The sequence below is a fragment of the Vicia villosa genome, linkage group LG3, assembly GCF_029867415.1.
Source record: "Vicia villosa cultivar HV-30 ecotype Madison, WI linkage group LG3, Vvil1.0, whole genome shotgun sequence".
Lineage (NCBI taxonomy): Eukaryota > Viridiplantae > Streptophyta > Magnoliopsida > Fabales > Fabaceae > Vicia > Vicia villosa.
The window spans coordinates 3,907,831-3,929,732 of NC_081182.1; the positions used below are offsets into that span (position 1 = coordinate 3,907,831).

General features: G+C 29.9%; 2 protein-coding genes across 3 annotated transcripts; both read right to left on the reverse strand.

Annotated features, from left to right (window-relative positions):
• Nucleotides 1–966: 966 nt before the first annotated feature.
• LOC131654778 (amino acid permease 1-like) lies at nucleotides 967–5,462 on the reverse strand. 2 transcript variants are annotated; one of them, XM_058924711.1, is made up of 6 exons: nucleotides 5,396–5,462; nucleotides 5,164–5,259; nucleotides 2,542–2,869; nucleotides 2,240–2,457; nucleotides 1,715–2,085; nucleotides 967–1,627 (listed from the first exon to the last, which is right to left on the reverse strand). In XM_058924711.1, exons 2-6 carry the CDS (start codon nucleotides 5,249–5,251, stop codon nucleotides 1,205–1,207), a joined length of 1,428 nt encoding a protein of 475 aa, XP_058780694.1. In that variant the 5' UTR covers nucleotides 5,252–5,259; nucleotides 5,396–5,462; the 3' UTR covers nucleotides 967–1,204. The 2 variants fall into 2 exon arrangements, with proteins under 2 accessions (XP_058780694.1, XP_058780693.1); XM_058924710.1 differs by lacking the exon at nucleotides 5,396–5,462 and having other exon boundaries at nucleotides 968–1,627; nucleotides 5,164–5,389.
• Nucleotides 5,463–15,795: 10,333 nt separating this feature from the next.
• On the reverse strand, nucleotides 15,796–21,660 carry LOC131654779 (amino acid permease 1-like). Its single transcript, XM_058924712.1, has 6 exons — nucleotides 21,532–21,660; nucleotides 21,307–21,402; nucleotides 17,897–18,224; nucleotides 17,588–17,805; nucleotides 16,399–16,769; nucleotides 15,796–16,318 (listed from the first exon to the last, which is right to left on the reverse strand). The coding sequence occupies exons 2-6, from the start codon at nucleotides 21,392–21,394 to the stop codon at nucleotides 15,896–15,898; spliced, it is 1,428 nt and encodes a 475-aa protein (XP_058780695.1). The 5' UTR covers nucleotides 21,395–21,402; nucleotides 21,532–21,660; the 3' UTR covers nucleotides 15,796–15,895.
• Nucleotides 21,661–21,902: the final 242 nt, after the last annotated feature.

Here is a 21,902-nt window from a genome sequence, read left to right on the forward strand (position 1 = left end):
CTGAATACATAATTGGTGCTTTGTTAGTGCGTCAAGCTATTTTGCTTATGAAGTTGCGGTAGGAACTAAAGCTCAAGGTAAGCAAACCATTCAAATTGATGATTGACAAAAAATCTACCATATGTCTTGCCAAGAATCCAGTGTTGTTACATGGAAAAAGCAGGCACATTTACACAAAGTTTCACTTTTTGCACAATCAAGTTCAAAGTGGAGTGCTTGAGGTGGTTCATTATAGTACTCAGAAGCAACTTGTATATTTTATGACGAAATCAATCAAAACTGAACACTTCATCAATTTGAGGGATGAAATTGGTGTTGTTGATTTTTCATCTTGAATCTGAATTAAGAGATGATGTTGAAATGTAATTCAGATTCTAGCATTTCATTTTAGTTTAATTTGGTTGTTAGTATTTAAATCCAAAGTGAGTTCCATTTGTAACAAATTTTATCATTTTGTGATTGAGAGAAAGTTTGTTAGAAAAGTTATTTACAACTTATCTCTCTCTCTAAGATTCTTTCATCTCCATCTTAAACCTTATGTATCAATGGAGTCGTAACTCCAGCACTACAAGACTCGAGAGATTAGTTTCTGCAGTTACGCGCAGAGGTTATCCGATTTATATAAAAAATACTCATATGATATCCTAACTCATGCAACTATAATCAAATTTTGGTTTGTGACATATGCTACATTTTTAACAATGTTTTTATTCTAAAACAAACCTTTTCAATTTTAAATAAGTCAATATTCATGCATGTTTTCCACTTAATATTTTAAAGGAAACATACATTTACAAAATTGTGGACAATTTATACAATTAGCTTGCGATCAGTCAATTCAAATTACATAAAGTTAAAAGAACTAAAATTTACGCCGTTAAACTATTATTTTAAAACCAGACAATCGTGATTGAAAAATGTACCATACAAATACAACAAGTCGCAATTTTAATTATGGCCAAAAGAACAAAAATTAAGCTAAGTCAAATTTTGTAACATAATTTTAAGTTGCATTATAAGTATTTTTTCCTCCACATTTGGTTATTTATTTCCTAAGCATAGTCTTAAATATATGTCATCAAAATGACACAGACAATAACCATATTATGGTTTACAAGGTTTTATACTCATGCTATTATATAATTATATGATAAATGATTATCTTAGCCCACATTTAATACATTAATTATACCAATAAACCCCATTAGGCCTTATACATAAAAGGTTTGTATTTTCCAATGCCTTCACCCAACCCATGAATAGCTCCAACTGTTGCAGCCAATGACACAATGAAACAGAAAATGCTCAATGTTTGAAGCCCAATCCAACGAATTGTTCCTTTTCTGATGTTTTGTTTGACTATATACATCTCCACAGGAAAATAAACAACTGAAGGCCAAAATCCAACAGCACCAAGAAGGGCAATCATTGCATTGAAAAATGGCATCGCCATGGCTAAAACAGTTACCACTATTACAAAGATTGTCCTCCAAAGTAATCTAAAGTAGTTGATAGTGTATTTTGTTTTGCCAAAATTCATAGGAATCTCCCTTGTTACCAAACTTGAGTTTGGCCACTTTTCCGCCGCCATCATTTCAACTATACGAAACACAGGTTGGACTAGTACCTGCCAATAACCAGTATTCTAATGTAAAGTGTAAAGTGAAGATGAAAAACAACCATATTAAATATATTTGAAGAAGCAATGTATAACCTGAAATGCTCCCACTAGGTGGACAACTATGAAGACATTGGCCAATTCCAATAACCAGAAAGGTTTCCGAAAGCCGGAACTCATGAGTATGTTACCAGGAGTATTTGAACCAAATGCAGCATATCCAGCACATCCATTCAAGATAAAGAAAATAGTCATAATGAATAAGGCAAGTGCGTTTGCTTTCTTCATTGTTTTATTTTCTGGTGGTGATGATTTCAAACTATCTTGAATATCTACTGCAATTTGAGCATAAGCACTAGCGAGTGCAATGTCTCCTATTGCAACCAGCATATTCCATGCTATATCTGATGTACTACGACTTTCGTCGTTTCCCGCAAATAATGTTGTACTCTTTATGTTTCCATTTCCTAATCAAATAGAAAAAACTAACTTATATGATCACGAATAACTAACAAATTTTAACTATCTTATAATAAAACTAAATATTAACTACCTATAACAAATATAAACTAACTAGCTCTAACAACATGAGAGTGGAATAAAAATAATTAAGTAACAGACCTTGAATTAAAGTTGAAAGAGAAAGTCCAACTCCAATGGAAGCATAGCCAAAAGCCATGGTAGCTGCCATGACTGAGAGAATAGATAGCTTGTGAAAATTTGGAATTTGAGATAATACTATTTCAATTAGTCCAATAGTAATCATGTATGGGTTATTAGAAAAACGACATGAAGCTTCAAACCCATTCTTGCGGTAGCAATTGTTTTTCAATATTGTTCTGAAAAACATATATACATATCCATGCAATTATTAACATCATTTATCATATGAAGAGCTAATGGAGAATTGTTAAAGAACTTACACTATACTTGTAGATGTAGTTATGATGAAACCAATTGTGAAACCAGAAAGGTTAATGTACTGAACCAAACCACAAAACACATACTGTTTTCCACCTAAGTGAACTTTGACAGCTTCCATGTAAGTGGTGTTTCTTTTGCCGGTAACTGGATCGGGTGATCGATAACAATCAGCTAGAAGATTTGATGTGAAGAGTGTAACACCAGAAAAGACAAAAATGCATGATATTCCAAGGGTCCATCCCATTTGGGACATGGCCCATGGTAAGGAGAGGACGCCGGTCCCAATAACCGCATTTATGATATGTGCAGCCGCAGTCAATACCGTTCCTGCAAATGATAATCATTTTAACACTTTTCTAGTTATGTAAATGAAAAATATCACAAATACAACTAGTCTCTCATATATTATAAACAAATTTCACTTTTTAGGTTTATTGGATAATTAATGTATCTGATCAGATCAGATAACTCGATTATTCAATAAATCTAAAAAATAAATTTTGCTTTTGAGATAGGACGGAGAGAATATTTAAATTCGAATAATAATGTTGAATCTAACAATCAATCATTGTATTATTTTATCTTAATTTTTGAAATTTTAATCTTGTACAATATGTTAAAGTATTTGTTTTTATCAATAATAAATAAGGACATGATCCAAATTAACCTAAAAATTAAGGTGAAGTAAAAAAAAGGGGGAAAAAGTGAAATTGGAAAATGCAAAATGCAATTTTATAAAGGGACCACAATTTTCTTTGGTAAGTAGAGAGGTCAAACATTAAAATTATTATTTAAAAAAAATATCTATTTATAATGATAAATCTCAATTATAAAAAATAAAATAAATTAAAAAAGATCTCTCTATATTAATCATATTCATATTATTAAATATATTTGTTGAATCGAAGAAGGTATATATATTTTTTTTCCTTTTTATCTCAACACTATTTTACTAAAAATAATTCTAATAATTTATTCCGATTTTTAAGAAAATAGAATCTGAAATATTATATAAAATAATTTAATTAAAATGTATTATCAATTAATTACAACCACGTTTTTGTAATTTTGTAATTTTATTTTAACTTCCTTTAAAATAATATATTTTAACTTTTATTTTACACTGTTGTTTAATAATAAAAATATTACACCATAAAAATTAAACTTTTATATGACATATAAAAAGTAATTGTATTTTAATAATATCTAGATAAAAATGTAACATTAAATATTAATTTATGAAAAGTTACAGAAGAAACTTATGAAATAGACAAAGATAAATACTTTAGGGTGTGTTTGGATTGGTGGTGGTTAGAATTGATTATGAGAGAATTGAGTTTGGTAGAATTGATTTTAACAGAATTGAGTTTAGAAGAATTGATTTATGTTTGGATACAATGATATAGAAGTTATTGTTATCAATTAATGTTGTTTGGATAGTTTTAACAAAATTGATTTTGAATTGTATAAATACCAAAATGGTAATGAATTCTAGTACAAATCAAAAAGAAAAGAAGTAATTGATGAAAATTAAAGAGGGTAAAGTAGGAAAATTTAAAAGAGTTGTAATAAATAATATATAATAAATGTAGAATTGATTCTACTAAACTCAAAAGCTAGGAATTGTAGCTTCTACTAGAATTGCTTTTGGAGGAGGAGAGTTGATTTTGAAAAAGTATCCAAACAAGAAAAAAAAACCAATTTTCAAATTAAAGTGGATTAGAAGTGCTTTTGAGGTTAGTAGAAGCCAATTCAAACATGCACTTACTTCTCTTTTTCTTTTAAGGTAAAAAATATATCCAGCTGTTAACACATCATAATCATAGTTATTTATAAAAGCGAATTTATCTAATTATAATCTAACTTTAAAAATCGAATTTTTAGTCCTTTATGTGAGTCAAAACTATAAACAACATTTTCATGAACAAGAACAAGAATTTTAGATAACTAAAATGGTGAAAAGTAGTTGACTATATGTAAGAAAACAAATAAGAAATTGGTTTAGTGATTACCCTTTTGAAGATACTTAGCTTAGTGGTTGTCCTTTTCCCAAATGGCAATTCATAAAATACATCAAAGATTAAAGATAAATCCACAACCAAACAAATGTTCGATGAATAAAAAAAAGTGCAAGTTCATGCATATGAATTAAAAGGCAAATTCATGAATCCAAACTTTTTAATTTTATTTCCTTACTTACAAATCAACTTTTTACTTTTTTTTTTTTATTTAAATAAAAAGAATTAAATTAATTGAATTTAAGAAAATATTCAGACCAAACTTCAAAAACCGGTGCATTCACCGATAATTACGCATACAATAATAAGATGTATTCACCCATAATTACGCATACAATAATAAGTCTCATACTCAAATTCCGTTTCTGATATTAAATATTAAATCCTCAAAATAATTTTACTGTTAATTTAAGATAAATTAAAATTATCACAATTTTACTGATTTGAATCTGCAACATCTAACTTATTCAATTTTAGAATATTTAACCGTATGAAATTTTGATTACTAAACTATTTAACAAAAAAATCACAATTTCACCCCAAAAAAGAACATAGACATCATAAAAGGTGTGCATGGAGAAGATATATAGAGAGAAATGATACCAGTTCTTTTGGGTCTTCCATCATCATCAAGAAGAGAATTTGGAACATTTGCAACACCATTTTCAAGAGCTATGATATCTTTCTTCATTTTGAAACCTGACACAATCTAAAAATGTTACTATATAGAAGAAAATATGAATAAGTAACAATGGAGTTAAATATGTGTGATGAAGATGGTGAAGAGTGCAGTGATATATAATATAGTGTGAGAAAGAAGTAAATATAATGAAACCTGATGGGAAACAATGACGCGTAAGTTTAGTTCAATTCAATTTATCGAGTGAATTAATGTTGCTTTCATTTATTAGTATTTATGGTCTTGTTATCCTAAATGTGTCTAGTCAAAGTAGGGTGCAATCAAATTATCCATTATTTGGGCTCTAGTGGAAAAATAGTTTATAATTAGGACGAATTGTTCGGATACCATACGGATTTGATTTTTGGTAGAAACAAGACTTAGTTAGTGAGTCGTCTCTTTGAACCATGAAATCAAATTAGTCGGTCCATTGTATAAATTGAAGTTGGTTGGCTAAACTAAAAAAAAAAATTTATTCTATTTTTTGCTTTATTTTTAGTATTTAATATTATGGATTTATTTTTTACCAGCTAAATGTTAACGAGTTTCATGGATTTTTTTTTTTTAATTCTTAAAAAAGTCAAGCTTTAAAAAACTATACAAGTATACAATGTATTAAAAGTTTTAAAAAATTAATTTTTCTAAAAAATATATTTTTTTATTTGAAAATCTTTAAAAAGTGAATTTTTTTTATAAAAGCATTTTCTTTATTTTATTTAATTAATTCAAATCAATGTTATATAAAACATTTTATGTAAAATGAATGAAAAACTCTGATAAAAATAATAATTTAAAAATAAATTGATATACAATTTGGTCAAAATCCTTTAATATTGAAAAATAATGAGGTGCTCTAAGTGAAGTAGTATTTGATAGAATTGATTTTAATATAATTGAGTTTGATAGATTTGATATATATATATATATATATATATATATATATATATATATATATATATATATATATATATATATATATATATATATATATATATATATATATATATATATAAATGTGAGTTGAACAACAAATTTCGATAAAAAAATCATGTTTAAATTCAGAAACTACAAATTTTAATTTCAAATAGAATAAATGCTAATTTAGAAAAATAAAACATTTCAAGATCACTTTGAAATCAATTTTACACCTGTAAAAATAAAGATATTATTAACCTAGAATTTAAGTTTAAATTGTTGAAAAAAACTTAACTAAAAAAGTAAATTTTACTTCAAATGGTCGGTCAAATTCTAGAAAAAATCTCACATTTTAATAATATGTTAGTATTTAGAGATTAATTTAAAATCTAAATAACAAAAAGTTATTAGCCATTTTATATATAAATTGGTCTCTAATTTGATCCTAGTATCTTTAACCAATTTTCATTGTATAACGATAATTTTTTTTTAATTAGAAGACATTTTTTAATATAATTAAAATATTTTAAATAAGGTGTTAACTTTTGTATAAAGAAAAATTAATCTATTTTTTTTTTTATAAAATATTTTAAATAACGTGAAGTTAACTTTGATGATAATCGATTTTTGAGAACTATCAACTTTTACATGAAGAGAAAATAATTTTTTTTCTCAATATACCCGACAAAAAGATTAAATTAAAATAACTTAGATATAATAGCAAATAGGTATATTGTCAAATAATATTATTTATATTTAATTGTTTAGTTAAACATGTAATGTATATATGTATGAAGTATATTTTAGAGAAGAAAACCATTGTGATGCTCTTGCTAATCTTTGTTCGTCTCTAGATGCTTTTACTTGGTGGCATACTCCTCTTTTAGTTATTAAATGAATAATTTATTAAGGCAATTGATACCGCTGATATTATTCTCGATTATAACAAGTTAGATTTACAATTCTAATATAATTTAAACTAATAACTGAATAGGTATATCTTACAAGGGTTGAATTTAAATAAGCATATCTTATAATAAAACTCAGCAATTTTCTTAACTGGAATTAGAATACAAACTTCATCAATGTCCTTGACAACATATTTCCTCTGTATACTAGTTAAAACCTTACATATATTACTATAGATTTTACATTAAATTTCATATTCACATTTTAATTTCTATCTTGCTTCAAGCTTGGAAATGTGCAAGTCGAAAGCCGGTTTGTACAGAGGTTTGGTAAAAAAATCTGCAAGTTGAAATCTTGTGTTGATAGGAAAAAGCTTTATGAGGCGCGAGTCAATCTTCTCGCGATTAATCACATGGCAATCGATTTCAATGTGCTTCGAGCGCTCAGGAAAAGAAGGGTTGTGAGCAAGATATATGGTAGAGTTGTTATCGCAATAAACTGAGGTTGGGTTGACAAATGAATGGTGCAGATCCTTGAACAGAAAGTGAAGCCACTGTATTTCACAGGTCAAACTAGCCAACACACGGTATTCAGCTTCGGAACTGCTTCTAGAAACGGTGTTCTGCTTCTTTGATTTCCACGAGATGAGTGAAGAACCCAGAAAAATAGCATATCCAGTGATGGAACGGCGAGAAATTGAACATGTAGCCCAGTCAGAATCTGCAAAACCAGATAAATTACAATCAGCAGTAGACAAGTAAAATAAACCAGTATCAAGAGCAGTTTTTAAATATCGGAAGACGTGAATAGCAGCGTTAAAATGAACATTTCGAGGTTTAGAAATGTATTGACTAAGCTGTTGCACCACAAATGAAATGTCGGGTCTCGTGGTAGAATTATCTTCCAAGATGGGAGAATTTTCACAATCCAGTTTTAGAGAAGTATCATAAGGTGTCTTAGAAGGTTTGGAAGCAAGTTGTCCAGTATCTTACAAAAGGTCAAGCGTGTATTTTCTTTGGTTAATAGAGATTCCTTTGGAAGATCGAGCAACTTCAAGTCCAAGAAAAAATCTAAGATTCCCAAGATCTTTAATTTTAAAAGATTTATGAAGAAAACTTTTAACAGATTGTATTTCAGAAAAATCATTTCCAGCAAGTACAATATCATCAACATATATAAGTAAAGCTGTAAAAGATGAATTATGAGTTTTAGTGAAAAGAGAGTAATCAGCGACATAATGTTTATAACTAATGGAAATAAGGGAATAAGAGAGTTTTGCATACCATTGTCTGCTAGCTTGTTTAAGTCCATAAATGGACTTTTGAAGCTTGCAGACCTGGGTGTGATTAGAAGAAGAAGGTAAAACTAAACTTTTTGGAAGAGTCATATAAACTTCTTCATGCAAATCTCCATGCAAAAAAGCGTTATTAACATCTAGTTGCTCTAAAAACTAGCCTTTTATGGAAGCTAAAGCAAGGAGAGATCTTACCGTGGTGAGTTTGACAACTGGAGAGAAAGTGTCAAAATAGTCTATACCTTCGACTTGAGTATGACCTTGAGCAACCAAGCGAGCTTTATAGCGCTCAATAGAACCATCCGTATGATACTTGATCTTGTAAACCCATTTACATCCAATGGGATGTTTATTGAGTGGTAAGTCCACAATGGTCCATGTGTTGGTGGAAGTTAAGGCATCAAGCTTAGTTTTCATGGCCTTAATCCAGCATTCTGGTTTGGAGGCAGTAGTGAAGGTTTTAGGTTCACTATTGGAGGAGATGGATAGGCAAAAATGTGTGTATTGAGGGGAGCAGTTTTGGTAGGAGATAACAGAAGAAAGAGGAAATGGATTATTGTGTGAAAGGTGGTTGATAGTAAATTGATTTTGTAGAAGATTGCAATGATAATCCTTTAGATAACTAGGTGGTTGGGTTAAACGGGTGGATTGTCTAAGAGGAGGGGGACTGTTAGGTGTAGGTGTGGGAGCAGGTGGTGAATGACTATGGGTGAAGGAGGCATATGAGGTTCATGTTCTGGTAGGTTATGAAGAAGTTCAGGTTTAGGTATGGTGGGAAGAGGTTCGAGATCAGGTTCACTAAGGGAAGAAGTAAGAGTAGGTGAAGGGTTGAGAAGAGGTTTAGAATTGTGAAAGGGAAAAACATATTCATAAAATAGAACATTTCTAGAAATAAGAAATTCATGAGATAATATATCATAAAGAACATAACCTTTTATACCATGTTTATAACCTAAAAAATCGTTTTTCTCGCACGGGAATCAAATTTAGTTCTATTAACATGAAGAGTAGATGCATATGCTAAACAACCAAAGGTTTTAAGATGTAATAAAGTAGGAGGTTTGTCATATAAAATATGAAAAGGAGAAGCATTTTTCAACAAGGGAGAAGGGGGTCTGTTTATTAAATGTACAACGTGTTGTATCAAGAAATGCCAAAAAAATTTGGAAGGTTTGCTTGAAAGGAAAGAGCCCGAGCCACATTTAAAATGTGTTGGTGCTTCCTTTCAACCAAGCCATTCTGCTGAGGGAATTCAACACAAGAATGTTGGCGAAGAATGCCTTTTGAAAGAAAAAAATCGTGCATTAAAAATTCAGAGCCATTATCACTTCATAGGCATTTTAATGAAGTTGAGAATTGATTTTCAATAAAGGAGATAAAGGTGCGCATATGTGTTTTCTAGTTTCACTTTTCAACTTCATTAAAATGATCCAGGTGAAACGGCTATAATCATCAACAAGTGTCAAAAAATATTTATGGCCAGCAACCGAAGGAATAGAATACGGGCCCCAACTATCGGCATGAATAATATCAAAAATATAAGCTGAAGTACTAGAACTAACAGAATAAGGCAATCGTTTTTGTTTGGAAAATTGACAAACATCACAAGGGTCATGTTTATTATATATAATATAAGGAAATTGCATAGAAATGCATTTGTATAAAGCATCAGATATATGTCCTAGCCTATGGTGCCATAAATTGGCATTGCTATCTAAAATGGAACTAACATGACTACAAGAATCAGATGTAGAATTACATGGCAGCACGGGGGCATTTAAAATGTAAAGATGGGGGCATTTAAAATGTAAAGATCGCCATAACTCTTAGCTATACCAATCGTTTTCCGGCACGAATTCTGCAAAATCAAACATTTATCAATATGAAAACTTAAATAACAATCAGAAGCAGTAGTAAGTTGAGTGACAGAGATAAGGTTAACTGTGAATGATGGAATATAATAAACATTAGTGAGTTTAATATTGTCAGAGAGAACTACAGTTCCAGAAATGGTGGCATATGTAGCATGCCCATTAGGCATTTTCATGGTAAAGGGAGAAATATTATGATAAGTAGAGAAATTAGAAAGAGAATATGTTATGTGATGCGTGGAACCAATATCAATTATCCATGGAGTAAAGTACTTACCTAGATGAGAGGAAATAGTGTTGACATTACCCGTTGAGGAGATCGGAGAGTTAAGATCAGAATCCAGAGGAGTAGTTGCAACAGGAGGAGAATTGGTTGTAAGATGTTGTTGGAGAAGATTGAGAAGCTGAGTATATTGAGCCTAAGATGTGCTTGGAGAAGGGGTTGTGGAAGTGGCATCAGCAGAAGACTATATATATAAGCCAATAGCCTATAAACTACTATTCCTATATAACAGCCTGACTAATAGGAATAAAGGCTAAGTCAAAAAAAAATAAAGTAACTGTTATATCTCAGTGTGTAATAATTCATCTCTCTTAAAATGTCCAATCCACGACGCTTGAACTAGAGATAAGAAGGTGTGCCTCATTCAACAATATCTATTATTTTGATCAGACATTTGTGTCCTGTCAAAGTATTTATAATTTACCAATTTTTATTTTCATTTGCAGATTTGTTCAAGACATTTATAAAGCATGGGACAGGGTGGAGACTAAGCATCTGATATCTCAAATCCCATTATTAGTGCCCAAGGTGAAAATGACTCTTTTTATGATTTCCACCTCTGTGTAACCCAATCATCAAAGGTTAAAAGAAGACTAATTGCTATTATATTGTAGGTGCCACAACAAAAAAGATGGTACTGAGCGTGGGAACTTCTTCCTTTATTTTATTAAATTGTTTTTGGAGCTTGCACCTAATAATTTTAGCATGGAGGGGTACCTTTACTTTGTAAGTTTTCTCTTGGGCTGTTTTTGAAAATTATTTATGAAATCACGCATTTCAATTTAGTTTTTTTTTTGCTATTGCCATGATGCGATGAAAAAAATATTTGTTTACATTCAAAGAATTTGATCGATTTTGTGAGAGTTTGACCAATTGAACTGGATGTCACCAAATTTGAGTAGACTGAGACTAATATACAACATTTCTCGATTGTTTTATTTTACATGCATGGTAAGGTAGAATTTTTTTCATAGAGGCAAACATATCCCGTTGGTTTATCCGAAAGATAATGACTATCATAAGTATGTAATTTCAACTTAATAAGAATTTCATTAGGACTGCTGAAATTGATTTTTATAGTTCTAGTTTTGACTAAAATTCTATTTATTCTCGTGTTTGTTAATTAAACTTCGTTTTCAAGCTTCCAAGATACTTTACTATTGTGTTGTGTTGGATATGTTAAATATAATTAGCTTTGTTGATTATGGATTATGAGTATTGGGTATCTTTTTGTGATTGTACTTGATAAACTGTTTGCGTGAAGATGCATTGAATTACATTAATGGGCTGACCGACTCGAATGGTAACTCGACCCAATAGTTTGGACCTCAAAAGATTATGGAGAGAAATGTAAATTTGACTCATTTATCTACATTTTGCGTGCATTCTTATTCATTATACTATGATTTTGTTGACAGACAGAATATTTATGGACAAACAATGTCCCGAGGACGAGTATAACCTTGTCAAATGAGCTCGACCACATATAGGAGAGAGTAGAATGTTTTATCGATTAATAGAGTCTCAAAAGGACTAATGAAAGCTTCTCAATTAGCCGCACACTTTCTGAAATCCAGACCTCTAAGTGAAGTTGTGGAAGCTTTAAAGCCTCTTTCAAACCTAAAGAAATGACAAGGTCTTCAATTATTAGTGATTGTAAATAAAAAACAAATTTTTTTGTTTATATGTGTAGTGTAACTTAGATGTAATTACAGTAATTACAATTTATACAATTATTTTTTCTGTATTGTTAATCATATAATAACTTATTTTTTTAGTTAATTTAATTATAAGATATATAAAATATGAAATTTATTTTTCATTGTGTTCTGGTTATAGTAATTAAGTATAAGTTTAAATGAAAAAAATATTATTAATTTTTTAAAATTAGTTTTGTTTCGTTAAATAAGTGGTTATAAAAAATATGAATTAATTGTATTTAGCTTGAGATTCGTTGTAAAACTTTTGTAGCCATATTGCGGTTGTTTAGCTTGGAAACTTGAACTAAAGACTGATATTTTGCTACAATTCAGTTGTGGTTTAGCTAGGAGGTTTAAAATATTTGTTTGAAATTCGCTAGAGATTTTTGAACTAGATAATTAGCCACCTAATCCATGCTACGACCTATATAGTAGTTAATCCTAGACAAATTTCCAACTAATTTTATTTGATAGAGATTTACTTCAAATTAGCTGCGAATTTCGTCATAGTTAATAGCAGTTTTTCTTGTTGTTTAACTTAAATAAATCAATTTAAATTTAAAATTTTAAATCTGAAATAATATTTATAATCTACAATAGAATACATAACTATTTGATTAAATTTTTAAAATCTTTATGGAACATTTTAATATTTATCACGAATCACGCAGTACTACTTGTTAAATTTTAATAAAAAGGATGAATATTGTTAAGAAATATCTTTTTCGTTGAAAATCACAAGATCTCGGCCAATTGTACAATATCGTGACTATTTTGTGTGGGAAACTATTATAAACCATTTTTCTTTTATCAAATGAGAAATGTTTGTATGTACAACAAAATATAATGAACACTATTAGAATAGTTAAACAAGACTTATCTCATGCAGGTTCTAGCTCAGAAGATGTTGAATGCAGTTGTGACTTAATGATGACGTTGATACGAGTCTAGTACAGGGAATTAATAATAAGCTATAACATTAAAGATAAGGATGAAGCAAAAGTTGCCAAGATCTGCAAAAGCTATTGTAATGCTGCCTATCGATCTTGTTGTCCGCCATGTGTATTAGAAAAAGGGAACATATATGAATTATTCTTCGAGACAATGGATACATGTATTAGAAATGATTTTTTTATTTATTTTGTGAAATGGGCCTAAAATAGAAAAAATAATCACAAAATGCAAAGAAAATACTTTTCGTACACCCCGATGAAAAAAGTGGTAAACTAGTAAAAGAATAAAAATGTCGGCAAAAGTGGTAAACTAGTAAAAGGCACCAATGACCAACAAAATCGCTGTCAGCAGATATGTCACTATGTAAGAATCAAAAGGTTAGGACTGGAACAAGCCTCAATCTGGCTCTGAAGAACCTGCCCCTGAAGGTTCCGGCTCTGAAGTTGAGTCTGACTCTGAAGGAGAATCTGCCTCTAAAGGAGATTCTGAATGTGAAGGAGATTCTGACTTTGAAGGTGAGTCCGAGTCTGAAGGTAATCCAACTTCTGAAGGTAATATAGCCTCTAAAGGTGAATTGGCTTTGAAGGCGAACTTGTGTAGTTTCGAGTTACTGCATGATACTGTGCTGGACTATGAAGGTGTAGTCCTACAGTGAGCCATGATGGTGGATTTTGAACCTGTCAACATCTATAAGGAACTTAAGAAGAAAGTGTGGGTGAATGTCATGAAGGAAGAACTTTAGGTAATTGAAAGAAAAAAACATGGGAGTTGATTGTTTTGCCAAAGAAAAAGAAAGTCATTAGTGTGAGAAGGGTTTTCAAGATAAATATAAAGCCAAATGGGATAATTTCCAAGCATAAAGCAAAGTTAGTAGCCATAGGATCTCTACAAAAATCCGGTTTAGACTACTTTGATGTGTCTTTATGTTGATGACATATTGCTGATAGGGAGTTGTATTATAGAGATAAACAAGTTCAAAAGGGCGTTGATGAATGCATTTCATATGATTGATCTTGGAAACATGGTACATTTTCTAGGGATGAAGGTTTTACACTCTGAAAAGGGAAACATTGTGCACCAACTGAAGTATGAACTTGAGTTGGTGAAAATATTTGATTTGATGAATTGTAAATATGCAGTCACATCTGCAGAGACAAATCATAAAATGGATTCTGATGCTGATAGTAAGGATGTAGATGCCACGACTTTTAAACAGTTGGTTGGCTCTCTGAGATATATGTGTAACACCAGGCCTGACATATGTTATGTAGTTAGAATAGTAAGTAGGTTTATGAGTAAACCAGAGTGGTCACATTACAAAGATGCAATTATGATACTCAGGTATGTGAAAGAGACTGTAAGGTAAGGAATTATGTTTCCATAAGGAGTGTCAGATGATGTAGAGTTGATGTGTTATTCAGAATCAGACAAGTGTGGTTATAGAGTGTACATAAGGGGTATTGCATGGTACTGTAAACATTCTAGTAAACCGGTATATATTTATGTATCTTGGTGCCCATATCTCTTGGTGTTTCAAGAAGTAACTAGTGGTAGCATTGTCAACTTGCAAAGCTGAATACATAATTGGGGCTTTGTCAGTGTGTCAAGCTATTTTGCTTATGAAGTTGTTGCCAACAAATTTTCCATAAGTCTTGCCAAGAATCCAGTGTTGCATGGAAGAAGCAGACACATTTACAAAAAGCTTCACTTTTTGCACAATCAAGTTCAAAGTTGAGTGTTTGAGGTGGTTCATTGTAGTACTCATAAGCAACTTGTAGATGTTATGACGAAAATAATCAAAACTGAACACTTCATAAATTTGAGGGATGAAATTGGTGTTGTTGATTTTTAATCTTGAATATGAATTAAGAGATGATGTTGAAATGTAATTCAGATTCTAGTATTTCATTTTAGTTTAATTTGGTTGTTAGTATTTAAACCCAAAGTGAGTTTCATTTGTAACAGATTTTATCATTTTGTGATTGAGAGAAAATTTGTTAGAAAAGTTATTTACAACTTACCTCTCGTTCTCTCCAAAATTCTTTCATCTTCAACCTTGTGCATCAATGGAGTTGCAACTCCAACACTACAAGACTCAAGAGATTAGTTTCTGCAGTTACGCACAGAGGTTAACCGATTTATATACAAAAAAAAATATTCATATGATATCCTAACTCATGTAAATATAATCAAATTTTTGTTTGTGACATATGATACATTTTTAACAATGTTTTCTTTCTAAAACTAACCTTTTCAAATTTAAATAAGTCAATATTCGTGCATATTTTCAACTTAATATTTTAAGGGAAACATACATTTACGAAATTGTGGAAAATTTATACAATTAGCTTGAGATCAGTCATTTCAAATTACATAAAGTTAAAAGAATTAAAATTTACGCTGTTCAACTATTATTTTAAAATCAGACAATCGTGATTGAAAAATATACGATAGAAATACAAGAAGTCGCAATTTTAATTGTGGCCAAAAGAACAAATATTAAGCTAAGTTAAATTTGGTAACATAATTTTTAGCTGCATTATAATTATTTTTTCCTCCACATTTAGTTATTTAATTCCTAAGCATAGTCTAAATTATATGTCATCAAAATGACACACACAATAACCATATTATGGTTTACAAAGTTATATATTTATGCCATTGTATAATTATATGATAAACGATGATCTTATTCCATATATAATACATTAATTAGACCAATAAACCCCATTAGGCCTTATACATAAAAGGTTTGTATTTTCCAATGCCTTCACCCAACCCATGAATAGCTCCAACGGTTGCAGCCAATGACACAATGAAACAGAAAATGCTCAATGTTTGAAGCCCAATCCAACGAATTGTCCCTTTTCTGATGTTTTGTTTGACTATATACATCTCCACAGGAAAATAAACAACTGAAGGCCAAAATCCAAGAGCACCAAGAAGGGCAATCATTGCATTGAAAAATGGCATCGCCATGGCTAAAACAGTTACCACTATTACAAAGATTGTCCTCCAAAGTAATCTAAAGTAATTGATAGTGTACTTTGTTTTGCCAAAATTCATAGGAATCTCCCTTGTTACCAAACTTGAGTTTGGCCACTTTTCCGCTGCCATCATTTCAACTATACGAAACACAGGTTGGACTAGTACCTGTCAATAACCAGTATTCTAATGTAAAGTGAAGATGAAAAACAACCATATTAAATATAGTTGAAGAAGCAACGTATAACCTGAAATGCTCCCACTAGGTGGACAACTATGAAGACATTGGCCAATTCCAATAACCAGAAAGGTTTCCGAAAGCCAGAACTCATGAGTATGTTACCAGGAGTATTTGAACCAAATGCAGCATATCCAGCACATCCATTCAAGATAAAGAAAATAGTCATAGTGAATAAGGCAAGGGAGTTTGCTTTCTTCATTGTTTTATTTTCTGGTGGTGATGATTTCAAACTATCTTGAATATCTACTGCAATTTGAGCATAAGTACTAGCGAGTGCAATGTCTCCTATTGCAACCAACATATTCCATGCTATTTCTGATGTTCTACGATTTTCGTCATTTCCCGCAAATAATGTTGTATTGTTTATGTTTCCATTTCCTAATCAAATAGAAAAAACTAACTTATATGATAACAAATAACTAACAAATGTTAACTAACTTATAACCAAACTAACTAATAACTAATTATGATAAACAGGGCCGACCCTGGGCCAGGGGAACCAGGCCCATAGCCCAGGACCTCCAAAAATGGGGCTTTAAAAGCTTGGGTGGTGGGCATAATAATATGATAAATGTTTTTATATATATTATTTGTTGAAAATAATTGTATTGTTGCAACATTGTCCCAGCAGTTCTTAAGTTTTCCTCTAAAACTAAGGTTGTGTATTCGATTCTTTGATTCTTTGATATGAGGCATGTCTAATATTTTTGTTGTGTTTTTTTCAACTGCCAAAAGTTAAAAATACAATACGGCAATAGTTATAAACGGATGGAAATACTGGACAATAGTATCTGGATCTCCATCTCACTGGGCAACATTAATTGTTTTTTAAAAGAAAAAGCAGCATTTTTCCTACAACATGATTTCTATCATTCCATGAAGAATGGTTTGATCCATTATTATTTTTACATAGAAATATATATTGTTTAATTTTATTTCTATTACAATATTAATATCTAAGCAAAACTAATATTATTTTTAATTAATTTTTATAATTAAATGGATTGTGAATTAAATTATTAGATTTAAATTATTATATAATCAAAATTTAATGTTAATTGCTCAATTTTTTAGTTTGGGTCCATTTTTATTATTGGCCCCGGACCTCTAAAAAGTCAGGACCGGCCCTGATAACAAATATTAACTAACTACCTCTAACAACATGGGAGTGGAATAAAAGTAATAAAGTAACAGACCTTGAATAAGAGTTGAAAGAGAAAGTCCAACTCCGATGGAAGCGTAGCCAAAAGCCATGGTGGCTGCCATGATTGAGAGAATAGATAGCTTATGAAAATTTGGAATTTGAGATAATACTATTTCAATTAGTCCAATAGCAATCATGCATGGGTTATTAGAAAAACGACATGAAGCTTCAAACCCATTCTTGCGGTAGCAATTATTTTTCATTATCGTCCTGAAAAATATACATACATACATCCATGCAATTAGTAACATCATTTGTGCATCATTATGAAGAGCTAATAGAGAACGATTAAAGAACTTACACTATACTTGTAGATGTAGTTATGATGGAACCAATTGTGACACCAGAAAGGTTAATGTACTGAACCAAACCACAAAACACATATTGTCTCCCACCTAAGTGAACTTTGACAGCTTCCATGTAAGTGGTGTTTCTTTTGCCAGTAACAGGATCTGGTGATCTATAACAATCAGCTAGAAGATTTGATGTGAAGAGTGTAACACCAGCAAAAACAAAAATGCATGATATTCCAAGGGTCCATCCCATTTGAGACATGGCCCATGGTAAGGAAAGGACGCCGGTCCCAATAACCGCGTTTATGATATGTGCGGCCGCAGTTAATACAGTTCCTGCAAATGATAATCATTTTAACACTTTTCCAAATATGTAAATGAAAAAGATCACAAACACAACTACTCAAATTTCACTTTTTATATTTATTGAATAATTAATTTTTTTTTTGTAAGCAAGGATATATTATAGTAGAGAACTAAGGGTTCTCAAAACCTGTTTACACAAGAACGGGAAAACCCCGCCAAAAATTACGAAAGGTATAACAAAGGATCTTTGTTAAATTCGTAAAAACTACTAATGAAATGAGTAATTTCTCCTATACAACTTCATTTCCAAACCAAAGATTTTATACCCCATACCGTATTATTCACATTCCAACATTCATCTCTAAAGCATATATCATTCCTAGTTAACCAAAGGAACCTAATAGTAGCTAACCAAATCACTCATATTTTTCCTCCTTTCACTTTCTTTTTTTTATAAAAATGGGACCAAACCATGAAACTTGATAAACATTCTTCTTCCAACTCACCATCCTCCTTCCCTATCCAAACCGCCACCTCCCTCCACACCAACTCCATCGAGTTACACCCTAAGAAAAAATAATCTCTACTTTCCGGGTCAATACTGCAAAAAACACAGTTAGTATTTTTCAAAGACAAAACAATTTTTCAATTTACCAATAAATCCTTCGTTGGTAGCCTATTCACAAAAATCCTCCAACCAAAAGCTTTAATTTTGAAAGGTACATCCATCTTCCAAATCAAGGCTAAAGCAATATCATTTTTATTTGGCGGACCATACGGAATATTTCTACTCGCATTATTGCTATAACAAGAAGCAACCGAAAAGGATCCATCCGTCGTTAGATCCCAAATGCCATCCTTCAACTCTAAAACCATCCCGCACCCATCAATGAAATTACGAAATGAATAATTAATGTATGAAGTCTATATGACCAGATATATTAATTATTCAGTGAATCTTAAAAAGTAAAATTAACTTATATAGACTGATACATTAATCATTCAACATTTCAATGAACTTAAAAAATGAAATTTACTTATAATATGGGATCGAGAGATATTTGTTTTTATCATTAAAAAATAAGGACATGATGAAAATTAAGCTAAAAATTAAGATGAAGTAAAAAAAAAGGAAAAAAATGAAATTGGAAGATGCAAAAAGCAAATAAAGTGACCACAATTATTTTTCGGTAAGTAGAGAGGTCAAAGCTACATTAAAATAATTATTTAAAAAATTATCTATTTATAATTAAATAGAGAGTATTGAAGATTTATTAATTTCCTCTCTTAATAATTAAAATACTAAATATGACTAATGATAAATTTCAATTATAAAAATAAAACTAAATTAAAAATGATCTCTCTATATTAATCATATTTATATTATTAAATATATTTGTTGAGTCAAAAAACAATATTTTCTTTTCTTTTATCTCAACACTATTTTACTAAAACAAAGACTAATATCTTGTTCCGAGATTTAAGAAAATAGAATCTGAAATATTTATATAAAAGAATTTAATTAAAATGTATTATCAATTAATTATAACCACTAATTTTTTATTTTTTATTTTTTGTAATTTTTTATTTTTATTTTAACTTCCTTTGAAATAATATATTTTAATTTTAATTTTACATTGTCATTTAATAAAAAGAATTTACACCATATATAAAAAGTAATTATATTTTAATAGTATCAAGATTTAAAATGGAAATTAAATATTAATTTTATGAAAAGTTACATAAGAAACTTATGAAATAGACAAAGATAAATACTTTACTTCCCCTTCACTGTTAAGGTAAAAAAAAATTATACAGCTGTTAACACATCATAATCATAGTTATTTATAAAAGAGAATTTATCTAATTATAATCTATCTTGGAAAATCGAATTTTTAGTCCTTTATGTGAGTCAAAACTATAAACAACATTTTCATGAACAAGAATTTTAGACCACTAAAATGGTGAAAAGTAGTTGACTATATGTAAAAAAACAAATAAGAAATTGGTTTAGTGATTACCCTTTTGAAGATACTTAGCTTAGTGGTTGTCCTTTTCCCAAATGGCAATTCATACATCAAAGATTAAAGATAAATCCACAACCAAACAAATATTCAATGAATATAAAAAAGTGTAAGTTCATGCATATAAAATAAAAGGCAAATTCATGAATCCAAAATTTTTAAGTTTATTTCCTTTTTACTTAGAAATCAACTTTTTACTTCTTTTTTTTAATAAAAAAATTAAATTAAATTAAAGAAAAAAAAAAAGCAGACCAAACCTTAAAAATCGATGCATTCAATGATAATTACGCATACAATAATAAAATGCATTCACTAATAATTACGCATATAATAATAATTCTCATATTTGAACTGCATTTTGGATATTAAGTACTAAATTCTTAAAATAACTTTACCATTGATTTAAGATAAGTTAGAATTATCACAATTTTATTAATTTGAATCTGCGACATCTAATTTATTTAATTCTAAAAGATCTAAAAGAAGAAACTCTGATCACTAGAAATTCACCCTAAAAAAAAAACATAGAGATAATAAAAGGTGTGCAAAATTCACTGGTTAGTGAAACAAGTAGCTATTTACAAAGATCATAAAAAAACAAATGCACGGAGATAGGGGTGTGCATGGTTGGTTATTTTCAAAAACCAAACCATAACCATTTTAAAACCATTTAAATAGTTTGGATTTATAACCATAACCACATTTTAATCAAAACTGATTATAAAACTGGTTATAAATTTGGTTATGATTATATAACCGGTTTTTTAAAAAAATCCAGTTTTGAAAATTATTTTTTCCGAAATTATTTTTTTTCAAAAAAAAATTAATATTTTGAGAATTAAAATATTTGGATTTGGATAATAATCGGATTATAACCGAATCCAAAATAATTTAACCGGTTAATAACCATTTAATTAGATCTGGATTATATGAATGGATTACCAAACCATTAATAACTAAACCGGTTAATAACCATTCAATTATATCCGAATATTTAAAAGTGGTTTAAATTTGGTTATGGATTTGGACATCAAAACTGGATATTTTGCACGCCCCTACATGGAGAAGATATAAGAGAGAAATAATACCAGTTCTTTTGGGTCTTCCATCATCATCAAGAAGAGAATTTGGATCATTTGCAATACCATTTTCAAGTGCTATGATATCTTTCTTCATTTTGAAACCTGACACAATCTATAAATGTTACTATATAGAAGAGAATGAATAAGCAACAATGGAGTAAAATAAATGTGATGAAGATGGTGAAGAATGCAGTGATATATAATATAGTGTGAGAAAGAAGTAAATGAAACCTGATGGGAAACAATGACGCTAAGTTTAGTTCAATTCAGTTTATCGAGGGAATGGATACAGGACTAATGTTGCTTTCATTTATTAGTATTTATGGTCTTGTTATTCTAAATGTGTCTGGTCAAAGTATTTATGGTCTTGTTATTCTAAGTTTAGTTCAATCAAATTATCTTTTTAAATTAAGTATTTGAGCTCAAATGGAAAAATAGCTTCTCTTAACGAAGGATTGTTTGGATACTATTCGGGTTTGATTTTTTTTTTAAAACAAGATTTGGTTAGTGAGCTGTCTCTTTGAACCATTAAATTAAATTTGTCAGTTTATTATATAAATAGAAATGGATTGGCTAAACTCAAAAAAAAAAAATTATTTATT

Coding starts and splice junctions, on each gene's coding strand:
- LOC131654778 (XM_058924711.1), bottom strand. CDS start 5,251: ATGAAGAAAGATATCATAGCTCTTGAAAATGGTGTTGCAAATGTTCCA. Junction 2,458..2,541: donor ACTACATCTACAAGTATAGT/GTAAGTTCTTTA, acceptor TATGTTTTTCAG/AACAATATTGAAAAACAATT. Junction 2,086..2,239: donor TCTTTCAACTTTAATTCAAG/GTCTGTTACTTA, acceptor CTATTTGATTAG/GAAATGGAAACATAAAGAGT.
- LOC131654779 (XM_058924712.1), bottom strand. CDS start 21,394: ATGAAGAAAGATATCATAGCACTTGAAAATGGTATTGCAAATGATCCA. Junction 18,225..21,306: donor TGGAAGACCCAAAAGAACTG/GTATTATTTCTC, acceptor TATCATTTGCAG/GAACTGTATTAACTGCGGCC. Junction 17,806..17,896: donor ACTACATCTACAAGTATAGT/GTAAGTTCTTTA, acceptor TATATTTTTCAG/GACGATAATGAAAAATAATT.